We start from the raw sequence: 21,242 nt of genomic DNA, 5'->3' as shown, positions 1-21,242 counted from the left end.
CAAGGAAAGACGACGTGAACAAATATTTAGTGGGCGTTAGTGGGAGGCACATGATCTTTTAATAAAAATGTTATAATGCCTCTTTTTTATGAGTGATTTAGAAACTATATCCTTTTTCTCCAAAACATGACTCAAACCTCCAGTATTCATGTTACAGATCTACCTTGTCACCATGATTTTTCTTACTACTGATTTCAGGTAGTGTCCAGACACTAGTAACAGATACATGCAAAAGCACAGTTATTTCTCTTTGTCTTTCTTCATGGAATATCTTTTCGCAAATGTATTTTCCGTATTAACAGCATTTTCATACCATGGCAAAGGAAAGCAAATTTGGTACAGAGAATAAAGATACCTACCCAGATTATGTACCCCCTGGGGAAAAACCACTTTCTACTGGGATATCAGCTTCAATTGAATCCAGTTCTCAGCTGTTCATGGGCTTGGAGGAAAGAGCTAAGGAGTTGCTATTTTTAGGGCTAGGAGAGGCAAACTGTGGGTAATGATGTATTAGTGAGCTGTAAAATCAATCTACACATCTCAACCAGCATTTTTTTAAATGATATGGAATAAAGTAGAAAGCACCAGTATGCACAGCAGGTAGTAAGTATTGTTCTGTGAAAACTTATGTGTGTGTGTACATCTGATCTCAGTGTAAAAGGTATTTCTAACTGTGGTCACAGTCTAGAAAGTTTAAGAAACTCTAATCTAGGGCCCAGATACTGGAGTCAGACAGAAGTGGGTTCCAACGTGGCTCTGACCCTTACTTGCTAAGTGAACTTGGTTAGGTGGCTTACCCTCTCAGCCTCCTCATGTGAAAGATGGGTGTGAACATAATACCCTAGGATTGTCGTGAGATCAAAAGAGGAGAGGTGTATAAAGCCCTTCACACCCTGCCCGATAATGTTAACATCCATCTTCAGGTAAATGTTCAGCTCACACTCGGAAGCAAACATTTAGTTGACTTACAAAAGAGAGAAAAACACAGTGTGAGAGAAGATATTAGGAAATTAGACGATTGTAATGTTTTGCTCTCCAAAGAGTTACTCTTCTATAGGACTATCTACTGGAGGAGTCCTTGATGCTTTCTATACAACTCTCTGAAGAGAGTATTCAAGAAATACATTTTAATTTCAGGAATCCTTTTCCAAAATGTAAGCACCAGATCCATGAAAACACTTCTAGTTTTTGTTTCTTACACAGGATTGAACAAAACAAATTATTTGCATTTTGTGCTTCATCTTTATAATATAGCTTCTGACTCCCTAGCAAGTAACTAATATCATGTGTCTAAAGATCTTAAAAGGTACCAAAATTATCTCACCTACGGAAAGACCCAGATTCAAATACATGCCAAGATTCCTTATATGTAATTTTTGTAATTAAGCAAATAAACTAACCCTGTACTCCAGCATGAAGAAATTTAAAAAACTGAAAACACACCACTCACTTCACAATCATGTTCTATCTATTCTTGGCATGTAGTTTGGGGAGAGTTACTGAATTCTGATTACAGTAGAGAGAAGAAAAGCAAGGGATCCAGAAAGAAAGGCTGGGACCACGAAACATAGGACAAGTTTTGAGTAGGTATAAAGATACAGTCCTAAAACTGTCAGCAGCCCCTTGGATGGAAGTGGGGAGGGAAAAAAATCCAAGTCCATAGCAAGCCTTTTTACTTTTGGGTCTAGAGAGACGAAGTGGAGATTTGGTTAAAATAGAAAAATTGGGGGCTGGGGGTGGAAAGAAGGATCTAATAGTGAGTCTAAGAAGATGAAAAACAACGTCACTAATCACTGAAGGATGATCCAACAAACAGGACTGAACCAACAAAAGAAAGATGAGAAGAGGAAGGCTGGTTTTGGTGTTCAAGCAGAGAAAATAAAATCAAAAGAAACAGTTACAGAAATGTCCTAGGGTGCAGGCTCTAAGGCTGGGGAAAACACAGATGTTTAGGAATTTTAAAAAGTTTTTGCAGAAAGTCTGGCCATAGACTTGGGGTAAAAATTAAGTTCTCCCTGAGAGATTTAAAGGTAAATAGAGAAAAGGCAAGTTAAGTATGGCTGAAAGATTTGACCGATCTAACAGGAATATGTGTAATGCCACAAATTTAATATTTTTTTTGAAACGTTCACCAGGAAATGAGCAGGGTTGCTACAGCATCATTTTTAAAATTTTTTTTCAGGAGTATGTTGATGAGAAATGTCACCACCTCCATTTTTACCCACAGTATATCTACAATAAATAAGAGCAGGCAGAGAGAGACAGAGGGAAAAAATGAATAGATTCTTCCCATCCCTGTGCACCAACTGCTACCCTGATTACCCATCATCAGTCCTAACTCCTGCATCACCCCAGGTGCCAGTCAACAAGGCCTATGTCATTTGCTTTGCCATCATCGCATTGTCCACTCACTTGCTCTGCCCTTCTGTCCATTTCACTGAGCTGGAGCTCCCAGCAGCAACTCTAGAAGAGAAGAAGAGGTGGGGAATGGGGACTGGAGCATGCGTGATTCTAGCAAGCCCCCCAGATCCCACAGTCCAATGAGAAGCCACTAAATACACAGAGATGTAAAGATGTAAAGCCAGCTGTCTAGTCAAGAGTGCTGAACTGAGGACTCGATCCCACTGGGGCTGATAGAGTGGGGGTGTGGAAGGCATCACAGGGAGGCTGGAAAGAGCCTTTGCTTTGGAATCAGATCTGGACTTGGAATCCCAGCTCTACCACATAGTATGATGTGAACTTGGGAAGTTACTTAATTCTCTGAGCTTGACTGACTTATTTGGAAAACAGGATAACAGTCCCTAGGCATCATAATGCCATCAGGAAGATTAGATGAGGTGACCTAGACGAGGACCTGATACACCACAGGCGCTTCATGACTGTCACATCCTACTGCCCACCAACTCAGATTCGAAACTAAAAGTGAGTTCTTTTACGGTTTAAAGCAAGTCCCACCTGCTTTGTTTTTTCAGTTCCAGGTGCAAAGCATTGCCCCTACCTATGTTTGATTGCTATGTTCTCCCTATTCTGGTTGTGTATCAAGTGTGATAAAAGCCTGTTCAGGCAACCAGGTGTGAACACATCTGACTTTGGATGGTCCAAATCATCTTCACTCAAATAGAAGTTTGGATCCTGGACTTTGTAAACTCTAAGCATTTCTTGATAAAATAATGTAACGATTAACCTCTGTGATATCACTAGCAAAACACAAACATTAAACAAGCTTGAATGGACAAAAGTTCGAAAAACTCTAAAACATTCAATAAGGAAAGGCCATATTAAATTTTTCCAGTATTCTCAACCCCCTTGTTCTAGACAAGAACATCCCCTGTTTATATTCCTAAAAGTTTAATACTGAACACCACTGACCAACTGGGAGAGGGAGGAAAGCATCTTAATTCTACAGACGGCCATGCCTATTCTTCTAAAACTGTACTCTCTTCATATGGTATAAGGACCTTTAAAATGGTTCAAACAAGTGTAAGTTACTGTTTGAGGGAAATGGAGCAGAGAAGACCTTACCCCTTTAATGTGGCTCCTAAGTTCATCTGATTCCAGGTCATGCATTCAAGTTGGGAGGTCATTTGGTATAAATTGTCACTGTTAGAGAAAAACATTCAGAGTTAGAAATGCATAATACAAAAGACACATACACTTGCAACTGTTTCTCCAAAAAGCAATCCACTTTTAACTTTTCTTTACAATGAAAGCCTCCACACTTTCCAGAATGACAGAATTCAGGAGTCTGAAATGATTTTCATTTCATCCCACTGATCTCTGCACGTCATTCACTTCACACACAGCAGAAAGGATGCGAGAATAATTTGGAAGCCTTTAAAAAACCTTAGTAGAGCAAACACTGAAGTTTCTAAAGAGGTATTAAACCTCTGAAGGGAAGAGGCTGAAGGGAGTGAAACTTTGAAAGGCAACACAGGCTGGATAGCTCAACATTAAAGTTAAAAGCCTGGAGCTGAAAGTAAAAAGACAGCAGATTAATTATTCGTGAAAAGGCCATTAAGTTGTTTTAATCAAAAGGATAAGTATCATGTGGATTATGAGGGCCTGAAAAGTCAAAGAGTGATGGGTGATGGATGGTCTAATACTCAAGGATGTGACAAGCGAAAGAAACGGGATGATAAACTCTAGATACAACTGAAGGAATCATTCTCTATAAATTGTATAGTCATGGAGTGTTTTTTTAAAGCCCCCAACTCAGTTCTAGATTATATGAGGGAAAACAATGGCTGACCATTTACATTAAGACCCCAAAGGAAAAATATCCCACCATATAAACCAACCAAAAGTTTTTCTCTCCCTTTTTTTTTGCACATACAACTCTTAAAAATATCATTATTACATATGCTTTAAAACACATCTCTAAATGCATTATAGAAGAGCTATCACATCTATTTCCCGAAACAACATCCTTCTCAAAGTATCCCGCATGCACAACTCATGAACATCTTTATTATATGCTTTTATGTTTATTAATTTATTAATTTTATATTTATCTCCTTCCTAAAAAACTAGCACATAACTCAATTACCAGAAATCTCCTAAGTAACCAAGCTCAACTAGGAATAAATGTAGTTCTGAACTGAAATGGTTAATTATGAAATTTGAGACCCAAGAGATTAATGGTTTGTCTGGGAACGCTTGGTCTAAACACATTACAGAAGAACATTTCCACTCCACCTTCATGGCAGAAGGGAAAGAAGGTAAGAAGCTTTCAGTATGTAATGTATGATACCAGACTGCAAATTCTGGACAATATCCACCTTGTCACGGCATTCCTTTGGACTGCTTCATCCATCGGGCAGAGGTAACACCAAAGTTTAATTAAGAGAAGGTTTTGTAAGGCCAGCCAAACTGGGGACTTGTGGAGGGGTGAGGGAAATTACAGTATTTATCCCTTGGAATAAATGAACACCATGCTCTCTCTCAGCATAGCTTGATAAATCATGGTGGAGTCCATCTGCCTCTCATATAATCACTGAAAATTATTTGGAACTCCTTAGTGGTGGGTACACAGGATAAGGAGGAAATCAGATTCCAGGAGGGAATTTTACGTATGAAATGTGAAGTGACTTCAAACTCGAAGTACGTGTAGTTTCATTAGTCGGTGCATATCTGGACCCCATCATTCATCCCTGTGTCTGACTGGCTATTATGCTACCACAATATCCTACATATCAATGAAAAAAAAAATGATTAGTTTCTCCTGCAGCTTCCCTGTTCACAGCAGCGGCCGGTGCTGGTCTGTGCCACTACGTTTTGCAATTCCACGAATTCTTGCTGTAAGGCCAGTGTAATTAATTCCTGAAGGACCCCAATTTTTATTAGAAGTGCCAGCCTGCTGCATTTAACATGGGAGAGTTTCTTGAACTTTCTTTGGGCTGACAGTTCATTAATAAGCGGCCTCCTCCACAATCTCTACTGGTTTTTGTTCTCCTGCGCCTTTTCATCAGGCAATCCATTTATTAATCTTGCCATTAATCTCAGCCAACAGGCATTGTATTCCCCAGGCAGCTCTCTATTTTTGTCACTGATTTTTAAAAAATTGTTCACCAACTAAAATCACTCAGCCCCAGTTGACAATTTTCCTAGGTCCTATTGGGATGTGGGATCTTTCTGAAATTATTTCCTCCTTGCATAAGACTAAGAACACTGTAATTTTCAAGAGGTCTGAGAAGCAAGATGAGTGACAGACGTTTACACACATGGGTCAACGAGTCCCAAATATCTAACTTTATGATTTAGGAATTTTCTCACAGACTTAAAGAATAGTCCAGCAGATTCCTAAAGGGAAAATAATTTTAAGGACATTTTCTTGGCCCCCAGAAAGAAAACCTTCTAAACTACAGAATCTATGTCTTATATATGTATCTTCCTAGTGGGTGCTTGATAAATACTCTCTACCACACCGCCCAATATGGTAGCCATTAGACAGACATGGCTATTGAGCACTTGAAATATGGAGAGTACCACACGTTGAAATAAGATTTGGGCTTTTGAGGTTAGATAGAATATTTTAAAAATTAATTTCCTGTTTCTTTTTTTTTTTAATGTGGCTATTAGAAAATGTCAAATTACATAGATGACTTGCATTACGTTTCTATCGAACAGTGCTACTCGGTAAATGTTAAGACCTTGAGCATATCAGTTCAGCTCTCTGCACCTCAGTTTTCTCATCTGTTAAATGGGAATATTAATCTCAATCAGTCTAACTTTACCAGGATGTTGTGAAGCTCTAATACTGGCTCTTTCAAGACTATACAGATAATATATTTTAACTTTTTCTAATCCATCAAATTTTGTATAGTACATTCACACATCACCAATACTCCTCACAACAACTCTGTGAGGCAGGTGTAATTATGATCCCCATTTATCGGAGGAGGACGGGGGCTCAGAGAAGTGCCTAGTGCTGACTTGCCTGATGCCCCCACCTCTACCCTGCTAGGCCCCTTTAAAGGCTTCCTGGCATTATTTGACCTCTGAACCTTGTCCTCTCACTACCATTTAAATGATAGTAAAAATAATATAATAATACAAACAGGAGTCTGGAGGTGAAACAGAACATACTCAAGGGAACATCATGACCTTCTCTGTCTCCGAGATGTGGTGCCCAACCACATCCTCTTCACCTGATTAAGAACAGTGTGCCAAGATCCCAGTAGGACCCTCACTTGGATTTCAGTGGTCCTGATAGCTCAGCTTGCAAATCCTCATAAGGGGAGAGAAGGTGGAAAGGGCCAGTGGGGAAGGACTTTCAGAAAATCCCCAAGCAAAAACCAAACAAACAACCACCACCACCAGATAGGTTTCCTGAGGCTGGCCATAGGATCAGAGCACAGCCTTAACCACATCCTGCCTTCTGTTGGCTGCAACTCCTCAGCGGCTCAGTCAGTCGGCTCGGCTGGCACCATCTTTCAGCTGGATGACAATGACAGTAATGACAATAGCTGCTGCTGGGAGAGGACAAAATGCGAATTTGAACTAAAATGACTGGTCCCAAGCATGCTCAAAATATGATCTCTCTGGGCAGTTGGTCAACACCCAGCTCTCATCATGAAAACCCACGAAAAGAGGCAGCACCAGTAGAGGAAAATATGACCCCTGGCAAATAAAGCATCTAATTACTAAATAACCACTGTAGGTGTTGACCACCTCATTCCCAGAGGAGATCAGATAAGCAGGTGGTTTGGCTCACAGTGGCCACAGTGGTCATGTAGGCATTTCTGCTCCCCATCTAACTCTGTCTGTTTGGAAGTGAACTCTGAAATTGCTGGCTGCCAAAATATATTCCAAAAGTCATGGTGTCTTTTATATTTTTAAGTAGATCTTTAAACAGAAAAAGTCACTGGTTTCCTATGTAAGAAATGTTTGAAGTTGGAAGCAAGGGAGAGAGGAAAGAAACTTCTATAACTGGGATTAATGCAAGTTGGAGTGAAATAAAAGGAAGTCAGTCCTAGCAAAAAGGGGAACTTAAAAGGAAATCAGTAGTAGATCATATAGAGTTTGCTTTGGCCTGGACTGCAGTATTACTGAGTTCTTGACCTCTGCACAAAAAGAAAGGAAGAGAAAAGCTCTCGGCTATTATCTGGACCAGAACTCCCCCACTCTTCAAATGCATGTGTAATTCAAGTACATTTTCATCTTTAAGTGTGTTTAAGTATATCCAGCAGAACAAAGTAGAAAAGTCCTTATTACCACTGGAATGGAACTGTTGAACCTGATTAAGATTGGAGTTACCTCTGCCAGACGGTTGCTGGCTGGCAAACCAGCATCTTGGTAGAAGAAAAGTATTTCCCGAGATCAAGGAAAAAAATTCCTAATAAGAAAAAGGCACATGTAACTGGCATCTGTGATCAGAATTCATGATGTTTCCAGGGTTTGCTGTAATAGCTCTGCCCCACGCCTCTACCTGACGACCCAACGCTCGTGCACAGAGGCTGCAGCCAAACTTCCACGCAGACTCTTTCCTGCGTTCTTCCCTCCAAGGCGCCACGGAGGCTGCCTGTTCAGAAATTTCTGCTCAGCAGGCCATGGTGAATAATCATTTTACAGTCAATCTCTTGGTATTGTAATTTCTCTCTAGCTCACCAGTTAACCAAAGAAAAACCCACAGGGGATTCCACTTCTATTAATAAACACTTGGTCAGCACAAATGTTGCAGGAATAATTGAAACTAGATTTTTCCCGCTCCCTGGAGACAAGTCCAATTCAAGCCTTTCTTTGGCTTTGATAACACTGCCCACCACCCTGGAAACCATTTCAGACTTTCTGCCTTCATGCCTACCTATATGGGAAACAAATATCAGTATTGTCTTAAACGAAACTTGGACACCACGTACAGTGTTTGTAGACGACACGTAGGAGAGGCATTATTAATTATGATTTTATTTCTTTGGTGACAGATGTCCTCTGATTTAATTCTACATTGAAGGCTAACCTAAATGGTAGATCATGTCCTTCCCACTGACCGGATTCCCCAGAAGCTCTATGGCTGCTAAGGAAGCTTCTCTCACATGGAAGACAGTCTACCGGTAACAGGCTCCACTGTCAACTTCATCATTGGATTGAATTGTCAACATTCGATTAAAAATATTCAAATTAGCAATGACTGCTTCTGAATTGGAATAGTGTTACCTGCTAGGGGGCCAAAGGAAACCTGCATTCTCATTTAAATTAGTAGCACAGTTGCTAAAAATGAATATGTAAACCTAATAGGAGTGAAAAAAGAAAAGGAAACTAGAATGTCTAAAAAAAAGTGTATGGGGGAGTATTTTTCAAACACAGGGCACAGAACTCCTTTTCAAAGTAGCTGTGAGAATCAACCCGTGAAATGGGCATGGTCAGGGACTGGGGGCTCCAAGGAGCTCAGCAAGCTGACGGAGAGAGGGGGACTTGTGGAAGAGGATTCAAGGGAAGTGAGCAGGGAAGGCCCAGCTAGCTGCCTGTTCTAGGTCAAAATCAGGGGAAAACTGTGCTTAGTGTGGTTGGACTTCACTACTTTTTCCCCTCAGGGTAGCATGGGGTCGGTCCCTCCTTCCCTGGGACCTTGCCTCTGAGCAAGCACAGACGAGGGTGGCCCTGGAAGCTGTCGCTCCCCCTGGGTCTGGATGGAAGGGAGAAAGGTCTCTGCCACTTCTGCCTGTTTCTTTAGGAGCCTGGACTGAACTTCAGTAGTTCACGCCCAGTGAGTGGTAAAGGGAAAGCTGGAGGAGGCTGGAGCTTGACAGACAGCTGCTTTGTGAGTTAAGACTTCAGGAGAAAGTTCCAGTTGGCTCCTACAATACTCACCCACGAAAATACCGCCTCGGATCCACTGAGCGATTTCAATTGAAAACTGTGGGTAAAACTAATGGATAACGGGGTTTCTTTCACCAATGTGAGGAATAAAGACCTTCCTCTAGCAAGACCTAAGGCAGATGCCACGTTTGGAAAGGAATGGCCTTAACCATCAGGACAGGCAGCAGCGTGCAGAGGGTGAGAAGATGGATTCTGGAGCCTCGCACTTGCTCTGTCCCTTACTGTGTCACGCTGGGCAAATTCACCTCCAAGGGCTTCAGTTTCCCCCTCTGTCAAATGGGGGTGATAACCTATTGCCTACCTCAAAGAGTTTCAGATTAAATGTAAATAAGTCAATACTTGCGAAGCGCTCAGAATGGTTTCTGGAAGTAGTAAGTTTATATAAGCATTTGTTCTTACTATGTATTAGCAAAGGTGCTGGCACAGACTGTATAAGGGGAATATTCCAGGTGGAGGACACTGAGTGGCTTGGAATCCCTCAGCGATTCAGAGCACACATGAGCTTTGAAGGCAGAGAGACTAAGAATCAAATCTTGGTTCTGATTCTCACTCGCTGTGTAGCTTGAGCAGGTTACTTGGAGTCTCTGAACCTACCTCCTCTTCAGTAGAGTGCGGATGACCGTACCAACCTCGTAGGTAATCAGAAGAACTAAATGAGTAAACTGAGGGAAGCACGCAGCGCAGTGCCCAGCAGCACACAATATGCAGTAAAGCCTAGTGATTACGTAATAAGGGCTACGATTGCTGGGCTCCAGAAGGGCTGGAATCTGTTCCAGAATTCTTTAGACAAAATTCTACCCACTCTCAATACGGTGGGGAGAGAGTATGGAGAAAACTATCTCCTAACACTTCCCGTAAGTTGATTGGGGTGTCATTTTCTATTCACTACTAATCACATCTGTGTATAGCTGTAACTCCTCCGATCTGTAACCTGAAAGAGAGGAGAGAATCACTTTACAGTTCTCTCAGAATAGGGGGAGAATTTTGAGAATTTCCTCAAAGCAAATTCACATTGTGCAGTGCTTATTTAATGTCAGTGTATGTACCATTACCTTTAGGTCATGTGGGAAGGGAGACTAAATCCAAGAATGGGGAGACAGAAGCTTTGGAAGGGCAGGGCAAAGAAGCTGGGCAGGCTGCTTTAGGGGGTCCAGTACAACAAGTCAAATAAAATACAGGCAAGCCTTTCACAGGAGGTCCCAGGTTTAGACAGAAAAGGGAACAGAGCCAGGGATCAGAAGAACCACTGAATATCTAAAATCTAAAAGTTTAGCCGTTAAGTGATTAAAGTTTAGTTGTACTTCCTATGCTTTTTCAAACACTGTGTTCACAAAAGCATTTAAATATCCTTCAAACATTTTTAGGAGTAGGGAAGAAGGAAATGACATAACCATAATGGTAGTAATGTTGATACACAGATCCAATTTTAAAACCTCCCTACAAATGTCCATCCATCATTACTGCAGGGCAAGTACCTGATCTTTGAAAAGTGATTAGAAATGCTGTCAATTTAGAGTGGATGGAGCTTCAAAGACTCAGCACAAACTTCAAGGAAGCAAACTTTTCCTACGGGGTCACAAATTTTGTTTCAGGAGATATTACTTAGAGATTTTCCTGTAACAAGAGAAAATGGTATTTTTATGACATTCATATAAAAATGAGCAAAGAAGTTCCAATTATGTAGAAAGAAGAAAGGGATAAGCAAATATTTCTGAAAGATGAACCTGACAAAATTGCTTTATACAGTGGCCAGTTAGAAGATGGATTAGAAAATGTGAACTTTTTATGTATAAAATGCAATCCAAGTGATTTTTCCTGCTTCCATAGCAACCACTAATTCAGCCCTAAGTCAAAATCCATCACAGGGACTCAGTTTGGAGAACTGCCGCTAAGACAGAAGTCGTGATCACTTTATCCCCTACTCATTTTTAGGCTGTTCAGTCCCTTCTTAGGGACCCACAGGGTGGATCTAGGCTTGAAGAGGGGAGAGTAAGGAATGTGTGTAACTGTGTCACTCCTGAACCAGACTCCAAAGCCTCCCAGTCCCCAACCTCCAAGCACGTAGCCGGACCCATCTAAATAGCACCCATTCCAGCATCAAGGTCTTCCTCTCTGCTTGGGGTGAGGCGTCAGCCAGGAGCCAAGGGAGAATGACTGGGTCAAGGTCATCTCACTGGGAACCATTCCATCTGTTCCCCCAATGGCTAGAATAAGAGCAATGCTACTCTGGCAATAGGCAGGAGCAGCTCCTTAAAAAGGATGGCAATGACCCTACCATCTCAGTTTTGCTTGGAGAGGGGGTTCACAACAGAGATTTCAGATCCTGTACCTATTCCAGTGAGTTGACCCACCAAGGGCTGGTGCAAAGATGGCTGCTCGGGACAGATCACTGGGCCTGAGGTGCCAAAGAACAGAACTGGGTTCTAACTAGAGAGGGAGAAAAGGAGGGTGAGAAGGTGTGACCATTCAATACCTCTATCTGGGCAAAATGCATGTTTCCCCCCCCCCTCTAAAATTAAAAAAAAAAAGGCGGGGGGGAGTAGGGAGGAAAAAAAGTTATCTTGAATCCAAGATCAGATTAGATATGCCGGATTTCCCGATCAAAAGGAAAGGTTTCCAAAATCTGTGTACTGTAGGCGTACAGAAGCAGACGGGCTCCACCCTGTCCCTCCCCGGGATGGGAGAATCAGACCAGTCCTAGGCTCGGTTTCATAAACACGTCGGAACATTGGCATGAGCCGCCTGCGGGCTCAGGAGCGAACATTCCTTCCCCTCCTCCACCTGTGGGGCTGCAGGTCCCCCAGGCGCGGCCATTCCTTCCACCAATCTCCCAGGGCAGACGCTTTTCCTTCCTTTATTACCTCACTACCTCCTTCCCTTGACGTCAGTCCCGGGTCTTCCAACAGAAGGGAGGGAGGATGGAGATGAGTCTGGGGCAGTCGGTATCAGGATCCCCGCAGCACCGGGTGGGGGGTAGGGATGGAATATGAGGTAATGCGCGCCCAATCCCCGGCATCCAAGGCCGCGATCTGCCACTTCCCTCCCTCCGCCCCACCATCCCGCCCAGCTCCAGCCGGTATAGTTACTAGGCAACCCTATCGGTGACGCGGGATGCCGGCCAAGTTCACCCAAAGTTGAAGAGTAAATTTGGGGGAGAGAAGGTGGAGGGTGGAGCAAGAACCTAGAGAAGGCACGAGGAGCTGGAAAAGAGTCTGCAAGGAAAAGAAGTTGGTCTTCGGCCTCACGGGAACAGGAAGAAGGGCGGGCGCGGGCTGGAGCGGTCTCCCCGCAGGTACCGCTGCCGCCCGACCACAGTCCCGCACACAGTCCGGGGTAGCTGGGCGCTGGGGACGACGCCCACAGAGTGGTGCTGCAGCCCGAGACTCTGGGGGACACGGGTGGGGAGAAGGCTGTGGCTCGAGTGTACGCGCCCTCGAATTCGTCCCGGAGAAGGCTGGCGGGTGTGGCCAGTGCGCGAGGAGAGGCTTGAGGAGTGAGAAGAAACGAGTGGGAGTGGACCCCGTGTTTAATCTTTGATCCCGAGGAAGCTGAAGTCCTCCCAGCAAAGAGCCCTTTTAAAAAATACTCCTCAATATCGGCTCGGTGCTTTGTGACCGCCTGGAGGGGTGGGATAGGGACGGTGGGAGGGAGGGAGACGCAAGAGGGAAGAGATATGGGAACATATGTATATGTATAACTGATTCACTTTGTTATAAAGCAGAAATTAACACACCATTGTAAAGCAATTATACCCCAATAAAGATGTTAAAAAAAAATACTCCTTAAAGCGCCGCTCTTTCTTCTTCATCTCCAAACAGTAATCGCCCTCATTTATATTCCAAGTAAGAACACAGTGGGGGGGGGGGGACTTCCCTGGCGGTCCAGTGATTAAGACTCCGCGCTTCCGCTGCAGGGGACGCGGGTTCGAGCCCTAGTCGCGGAGCTAAGATCGCGCATACCGCGCGGCGCGACCAAAACCAAAAACCAACGTACACACACAAAGTAAGAACGCCGGGAGACGGGGAAAGCTACTTCTTTCAAATAGGAGCCAGGAGAGAGGCTTTCACTTGCTTTATGGAGACGAGTGGGCTAGAGGCGTACTTTGCCTCCAGGACCCTGCACGGCCGCATCCGGGCTGCCCCGCGTCGGACGTTCCCGTGCCCGCTGGCTCGAGCGCCCCCTCCGAGGTCGCGAGGACCTAGATGAGGTGCCGAGCGCCTTCCTACCTGCTGTAGGGCGTCCTCAGCAGCAGGGCCTGGCTGCCTGTGCAGCTGTCGGTGGGCGTGTGGCAGCCGTAGACTGGGGGCGGCACGGAGTACTGCTGTTCACCTGCAGAGAGCCAGGAGAGCGGGGTGAGAGCAGCACACCAAGGGCTGGGGGTGCGAGGCCGCGGTCAAGGGCTTGGGCAGAGCGTCCTGAGCTGGGCTCCCAGGCTGCACTGGGGGCCCTAGGGCCTGGATGCCGGGGCGTGCAGACAGACGGCCTACAGGTCACAGCGAGCTAAGCCTCTCACTTCACATTCCCTTAGCAGTCACGGCACAGAGCACCGAAAAGATCCTCTGGACATTCGCGGTCTCGGCTGAGCGGAGTTAACATACTTGGGGTGGGGGGAAACAATCTTTTCTTTTGAGTGAGATTAGGCTAATTATTTCTAAAATTTTTTAGCTATCCTCTCCTCCCTTCCCCAATTTGCTGTGGGTTGGAAATTCCTGGGGAGTGAGGGGTAGCATGGAAGAAGGGGAGAAAGACCCCACATCATTCTCTCCTCTTACCCAGCGAGCCCTGCTGGCCCATGGGATCCTCGTGCTTGAAGGAGTGATTGGGGAACTGTGCCGCGTGGTGCGAGGGCGTGTGACCGTAGCTGGGCGTCCCGTCGAAGGTGACCGTGCTGTATCCTGCGGGCGCGGCCGAGAGAGAAACAGTGTCGGCGGGGAGTCAGGGACCGTGTGTCTGAACCAGAACCCGGGCGAGGAGCGCCCAGCCCCTCATTCGGATCCCGCTGCCTCAGCCCCCAGGGCTTGCAGAGAGAAGCCGGGCCCAATGCGACCTCGCGACAGGCTCCCCGTCCTTTCCCGAGTAAAACCCAGGCCTCCCCACCATTTCCCAATTTATTTACGCCCTTGTCTTTCACGGTGTCCGCCGCTTCTGCACCGAACACCTCGCAAGTATGAAAGCCGACAACCGCTCGGCGGAGAAAGTTGTTCTCCCCCCAAAACTGGGCAGCGCGGGCGACCGAAATGAATCTGCTCGCCTGACCCGGCGCTGACTCTCAGCCGTAAATCAGAGGCCCGCGCACCAACTTTCATTAATTACTCGGGGCCAGTTAAACGGCATGGGCTTTAAATGGGGAGAGTAATTACAGAGTAATGTTATCTGTCTGAGGCTGCGCGAGCGACCCGACACCATTGACACCCAAGGCCCTCGGGAAAGCTGGTGAGGGGGAAAAAGAAGGGGCCTTTCAAGTTGGGCCCACGGGCCTCGAACCCTGCGCCCTCCTCCTTCCTACCTCGGACCCACCTCGCGCCCAGAGGGTCGGACTGTGACCACCATTGCCGGGGCGGACTTCCTTGCGCACCAGTCCAGGAAGCCTGTTTGTTTCAGTGTGCCTGAGACTCTACCTCCCTTTCCCTCCATGGTATGCACTGGTCCTCTGCCTCAGTTTCCCTGCCGAGAAACCGAGGGCAATACCGCCCGTATTCTTCCCCAGCTCTCCGAAAGTGAGGGGGAAAAAAAACCCAAAAACGTGTTGGTTGAGAAACGTAGTCTCTTTCTGTGACTATTGTCACTAAATTACTTTAAACATTTACCCCACTAGCTTCCGCAAAGCTGTAGCTGCCTCTGGGGAAAAAGTATCCTCCAGCTAAGATAAAGATCAGTTCTGAGCCCTGAACCCAATGGTGGGGTCCCTGACTATGCGCAGGCTTAGTAGTCTCTGGCCTGAGGTCCTGACCAAGTGACGAATCAGATTGGTCCAGACGCTCACATCGGCTCCCTGCAGGGCCACTGGGCCGGACCCAGTCCCCCCACCCTCAGCCCCGCCTCTGGGCACTGAGCTGAGTCTCCAAACCCCGCTCGATTCTTGGGAGTGGGATAAGTCAAATGAACCCCATTCCCCCACTCTCGCCCCAGACATGGTCAAGACTCTACAACAGGTGTCCAGTGAAGACTCAGATTGAACAGTGAAAGGTGGCCATTACCCACATCTTTCAAATACACATCTCCCAAAAAAACAAAAAACAAAAACCGACCTTCTACAGTCCACTTCGGGGAATGTGGTGTGTCAGTGTGGGAGGGAGGGTTTGAACAGGTCTTCATTACCGGATTGTACAGGGGAGTCCAAGTCTCACGCACCAATTGGCGCCACAGGTTGACAACTTAAGAAGCCACCAGCTTTTATAATTTACATGACCCCAGAGGCCTCCATTTCTGGCCTGCTAAGTGGGCAAAGATAACCCCCGCCCCGTTAGCTGTCAGGAGTGGGTGAGCGCGCTTGGGCTTCCAGGCACTTCACTTTGGGAGCGGAAGCCAGGCTGTGTTTAAGGCCTACCAGGCCGCTGACAAACGAAATTTGGCTCCAAGCACCCAGTTTTGCAGAGGGAAGGCCGAATTTTCAAAGACCATTTTTTAAATAAAGAGGAGAAACAGAAGCAATAAAGGAGTTGTCTCTAGACGAACCCTTCTCCATTCCTGAACCGATGAGAAGGCAGTGGCCCGGGCACCGTGCTGTCCTCGGAGGCGGGCTCCGCAACCTTCGGTGCGCGGCTAGGGCCACGGGTTGCGGGCTGCAGCTCCTGCGCCGGCCGCGTCGCCTCCGCGCCCCGCGAGGCTCCCAAGGACCCGTCCCAGACCGGACACCGGACCGCTGGGCAGAGGCTGGCCTCCAACCCCCTCTCGCAGTCCCCCTCCCCGGAGAGGGGATGGGCTTCGGTGAAAGGGCCCTCAGAGAGGAGGGAGAGCTCTTTAAATTAGAAACTTATCGGATGCGGAACTGATCAGAGCGTGCTGTCCCGGGGCCTAGCGCTGAGCCAGGCGCGGAGGGCGCGGGGGCGGAGGCCGGGGGAGGGACAGCTGCCGGCAGAAAGGGGCAGCGTGTTCAAAGGCTCCTTGTACAGGCCTTAGAGGGAGAGGCTCGAGGGGCCAAGGTAGCGCCTTTCCCACGATTAGTCTCGGCCGGGGAAGGGAATGCAACCTTGACCGCGGGGAGAGGCGAGACACGCTGTGCGCTTCTCTCCCCCGCCCGACGCAGCGGAGGAGCCCGGGAACCGCCTGGCCGGGCCAGGCCCCGCGGGAGCTGAGGGATGAAGTGGACAGCAGGCTCAGTCAGGAAGGTGGTCCCAAGGCTGAAAATCATGACTCCGCAGCTGCCGCAGCATACGGGGAAATTTGTCCCGCAACGAAATACCCTCTCCAATGCGACCCAAGGGGGGCGCCCTTGGCCCTAGGGCTGAGCTGGTGTCCCCACGTGACACTAGGGTGGCCCGGTGATAACAAGGCCTCCTGTAGGTATAGGGTGCTGCGCGCCAGCCGGTCTGGGGGAATCGGGCAGACTGTCAAGCAGTCTTTGTCTTCCCTTCCCAAACCCTGCACTTAGTCTAGGGCTATCGAAGTCCTCGCCCTTCTGCCCCGGCAAATTCCCCACCCCTCACACAGACTACAGTGGGTTGGGTGCCCATCCAGCAGGCAAGAGAAAATCCATCTCAACAGCGGGGCCTAGATCCCTGGGAAAGGAGGTAGAAATAACCTAGACTGGTCTGGGTTTGAGTCCAAGTTCTGCCACAGAGAGATCTCCTGCACACATTATCTCTTAGAGCCTAGATTTCCTCATCCAAAAATAAGGGGCTCCTCCAGTGTCAGGCTGTGAGCTTCCTGCAAAGGTTGAGGCACTTTAATTGTCTTAACATTCAATCCCCAGTGCCTGGCACAGAGTAGGTGCTCAATAAATGTTTCCTGAATTAATATTTAGAAGCAAGATTAGAATACCAGCTATAATATTTAAGCAATTGGAAAAAACGAGGTGTGATACCTTGGGGTGGGGGGAGGTTCAAGAGTGCCAGCAATTGTCCCCACCCCTGGGCCATTGCTAGGTTGCCCTGCCTGGGGACAGGGATCTCGAAGCTTGATTCCTCTCCGCCTCGGCCTGCTGATGGCCATTCCCACACTTTGGGGAAGGAATTGATGCCCTTGCTTTCCCCTGGTTAAGCCTCCTGCCAAGACTCTACATTGCTGGGAGAGCTGCAGGAAGCCCAGAAGTCGAGAGAATAAATCTGAAATCTCAGGGCCCCAGGGCCCACTCTGGTTGCCAATGCCAGGGTTGAGGCACAAGTGGCTTCTGACATCCGACCCCAGCTCCCAGCTGCTGACTGAGTCCCAAGGACTGGTCGAGTGTGATCCCTTTATGTTTTGATTACAAGAGAGAACCTAAGCCCGAAGAAGACAGGAACCCGCTTACAGGCTGTGGCCTGGATCTGGGGCCGCCTCTCTACTGGGCTATTTCCCAGGATGGGACTCCTTTACCTGCTAGTCGGTCTCCAGCTCCCAAGCCCCTTTTCTCTTTAACATCCTGGGCCTATCCTCTAGAAAAGAATTGGGATTTTTCCTTTTAGCATATTGCCCACTGGCTAGGACGCCCACAGTCTCACTCCTGAGGCTGAGTTGATGAAATTCTGGGCACCAGCACCCTGTAGAAGGATGGACCCAGGGATCCAATCAAAGCCACAGAGTCCAGGTTCCAAAACCCCCGACAGAACCTAGATGGTTTCAAATAAATGATAATGGTAGTATTTTGCACAGGGGGTACTTAGATCAAATAGCTTCTCAGGTGTCTTCAAATAGCAAGCATCCATACAGAGACTCACTCATGTCACACACCTGCCTGCCAGTCTTGCCGTTTCTGGTCCAACCAAGTTTACGTGGCTGCTGCCTTCGGTGTTTAGAACCCCTGCGGGGGGAGGGTCGGACTTCTGCTTCTGTGGCATAGAACTTCAAACCTGAGCCAAACACCAGGTTGCCCATCTTGGCTCTCCTCTTACAGATGGGGAAACTGAGACCCGGAGATTTGCCAGAGGTAACACCAGCCTGCTAATTAGAGGTGGTACGATCAGAGGAAAAGAATCTGTAATAGTCACTGAGCTGTTCCAATACTCCCTGAGTTTGAAACACGAATTTCCTTTAGGAAAGACCTAGAGTGGAGGGACCCCATGGATGGGATTGAGGTTCTTCCACAGAACATGGATCCCAGGTTCCCCGAACGAAAAGAGGAGGGCGGTTTCGGTTTTGCCAGGGCTTCGGGTGGGCTAGGTGCTCGGGGCTGGGGTAAGATACGAACAGCCTAGAAATACGGTTTTAGAATGTGCGTGAGAAGGCGGGAAGAACAGGGCCCTTCTTCTGAGCCTCGGGAGCCGCAGCACCTCCTGCAAACAGTACACACTCTGTTTCTCCTAGCCCACGCATTCTAGAAACATCCCAGTCCCTAGGCCCGAGGGAATTTTTGCTCTAGGAAAAGCATCCACGCCTTTTTTAAAGCATTTCCTAAAATATCAAATCAACCCGAATTGGTTTAGGTTCCCAACAGCGCACAAGTCTAATTAGAATAAACTTAGAAACGAAAATACAAAGGTTCGGCATGATTGGTTCCGCGCTGGTCCCTGAGAAAGAGAAGTGAGAGGGCGCCGGCGCGGGATGAGAAAACCACCGGCTGTGTCCGTCGATGTACAATGACTGAAAAGGGAAAATAAACCTGTCCTTGTTCTAACCTCCAAGTCTTGCAAAAATCTTTCTCCAGCTAAGTCCCGTGTTCAACGACAAGGAGGCACCAGAGGCGGGCTGGAAGGAAGGCCGACGCTCGGGCCTCATTCCACCGCCTGTGGTAGGACCCGGTCCCGCAGAGATTGGAATCAGATAAACGGGGTTCTCTTCCAGCCCTAGAGCCCGCGTGGCCGCCACCTGAGCTGAAACCCAGGAGAGATCCACTTATACACTACCATGCGCTGGAGCCACAGGCGAACACGGACACGGGTCCAGGAAAGCCACTGTTGTCTCTAGCTCATTCATTTACGCATTCTAGTGCTCCAAGGTGCTTACTGTGCCCCCCTTAGGTCTAGAGTGGCTCCTGGACATTTTGCCGTGGCAGAGGCAGCAAAGGCTGCTCACCCTGCGCTGGTCCCGCTCTGAATCCAGGGTCTAAAAAGTCCAATGCCTGGCGACAGTTTGGTGGTGCCTTGAGCGACAAAACCTCTTCCCGAGGCAGAGCCAGGCATTGCACCGGTTCCCGCTTCCCACTCCCACGGGGAATAGTCTTAGAATCTCCCGAGGTCCGAGGAGCCCCAGATGACCTCCCGGCTCATGCGAAGAGTCCGGTTCCCCGCTCTGGAGGATGTCAGGGGCCCATGCCCTGGACTCCCTCGTCTTGCCCTCCTCTCCCCCAGCTGCTGCTTCCTCTACCCTCACAGTCCTTGGGGAGGCAGCCGAGTAAGAGCTGTGGCCAGGTAAGGGGTAGGACAGGGGAGTGCCCGCGCGCAGCCACCGTCGCCACCGCCCCGCATGTAGGGGGCGCTCCCCAGTCTGCTTACCCTGGTTGCGAATAGCGGGCTGGCTCTCGAGGCAGCTGGGCAGGTAGGGCGCGTTGGGGAACATCCTGGCCTGGCCGGACGACGCCTGGCTGGGCGGAGGAGGACCGAAGGGTCCGTAGCGACAGGCTCCAGCCGTGCCGGTGAACTGGCCCGAGAAGTGGACGGTGAAGGCGCTCAAGCACTGCTCCTCGTGCGGCTCCGCGCCACCCCAGCTCGGCTCCTGTTTGATGAACGAGTGAGGCGGCGGCGGCGGAGGTGGTGGCGGCGGAGCAGGCGGCGGCGCAGGACCGCCCAAGGAACCGTAAGCCGAGGCGCCCGGGGGCGCAAAGTCCAGCACCGGCGCCCACTGCGCCGCGCCGCTCACGGGCAGGGCGCAACCGCCGCCACCACCCAGCGAGGGTACCGCCGGGAGCAGCGCGTTCAGGTCCCGCACGTCGGAGCCCATTTGCTGTGGCTCAGCCCCGGACGCTCCGCGGCCCCACCGGCTTTGCAGACGCTCGGCGCTCGATTCCGCCGCGCCTAACTTGGCCCAGATGCTTTCCGGGCCCTGGATCCCCGGCTGCTCGGTCTGCTGGAGGCACCCAGGCCCGGAGCGGAGCGTGTGTTTAGACGCTGGCTCCGGGGCACACGTGGATGCCGGCTCTTGCGGCAGGGGGAAGTCCAGGATCGCGGCGAGGAGGCGGCGGGGCCCCGGCTCCTGGGCTGCAGTCCCGGCTATGGGTGGGTGGGTGGGTGGGTGAATGAGTGGGAGGGAGGGCGGGAAGGGGGGAGCGGATAGGCGGTCGAGTTGCGAGAGCCCCCGGGTGTGGGCGCTGCCTTGAACTCCTTACCCCAGCTGCCTGGCTACCCCCAGCTTCCCAAAGCTCAAATAAGAGGGGCCGGCGGCGGGGGAGGAGGAGGAGTCAGGAGTCTCGGCGGCTCCATTCACACCGCAGCCCTAGCAGATTAGGCAGGGCGCGCGACTCCTTGGGGGCGTCCTCGCAGTGGGGGTGGGGGGCGGGCCCGAGGGAGCGTCCCTCCCGGAGACACCCTCCTCTCCTACCCGCCACGCGCTCTCCGTAGGCCTGTGGGACACAATCCTCCCCCCACCTCCCCTTCTCGGCCTTCGCGAGTGTGGGCGCCTTGGGGCACTGGCGAGCCTCTCCAGGTGAGCACTGAATGTCCCCTCTGCATCCCTGTGTGATGGGGGTAGGGAAGGGGTTGTTAATCAGGGAGGGCGGGTTGGAGGGAGGGGCGGGGGGCTTCACGAGGGCGGGAACTTCAGGATAACGCAGAGAACTTTACCGGACTTCAAAGAGGCGGCGGCTCTTGCTTCTAGAGCCGTCAGACTGGACCGGTGGTCATAATCTTGGGGTCACT

At 49.0% G+C, this 21,242-nt stretch overlaps 1 protein-coding gene across 10 annotated transcripts in view; it reads right to left on the bottom strand.

The window, feature by feature from the left end:
* Positions 1 to 20,724, bottom strand: part of WT1 (WT1 transcription factor) — a 49,371-nt gene extending 28,647 nt beyond the window's left edge. For 3 of the 10 annotated variants that reach the window (XM_012537433.2, XM_004263968.2, XM_049714229.1), the window contains exons 1-5: positions 19,884 to 20,724; positions 14,088 to 14,210; positions 13,542 to 13,644; positions 3,523 to 3,600; positions 2,413 to 2,463 (exon numbers count right to left, since the gene is read on the bottom strand). In XM_012537433.2, the coding sequence (XP_012392887.1) occupies positions 2,413 to 2,463; positions 3,523 to 3,600; positions 13,542 to 13,644; positions 14,088 to 14,210; positions 19,884 to 20,328 (800 nt within the window). In that variant the 5' untranslated portion in view covers positions 20,329 to 20,724. Of the gene's footprint in view, positions 1 to 2,412; positions 2,464 to 3,522; positions 3,601 to 13,541; positions 13,645 to 14,087; positions 14,211 to 15,990; positions 16,001 to 19,883 lie in introns of those variants that run through there. The other 7 variants (XM_049714228.1, XM_049714232.1, XM_049714231.1 and 4 more) reach the window with 5 other exon arrangements.
* Positions 20,725 to 21,242: the final 518 nt, after the last annotated feature.

Source organism: Orcinus orca, chromosome 8, assembly GCF_937001465.1.
Source record: "Orcinus orca chromosome 8, mOrcOrc1.1, whole genome shotgun sequence".
Lineage (NCBI taxonomy): Eukaryota > Metazoa > Chordata > Mammalia > Artiodactyla > Delphinidae > Orcinus > Orcinus orca.
Note: the sequence above shows the minus strand (reverse complement) of the source record. Positions and strands in the feature narration are given on the sequence as shown.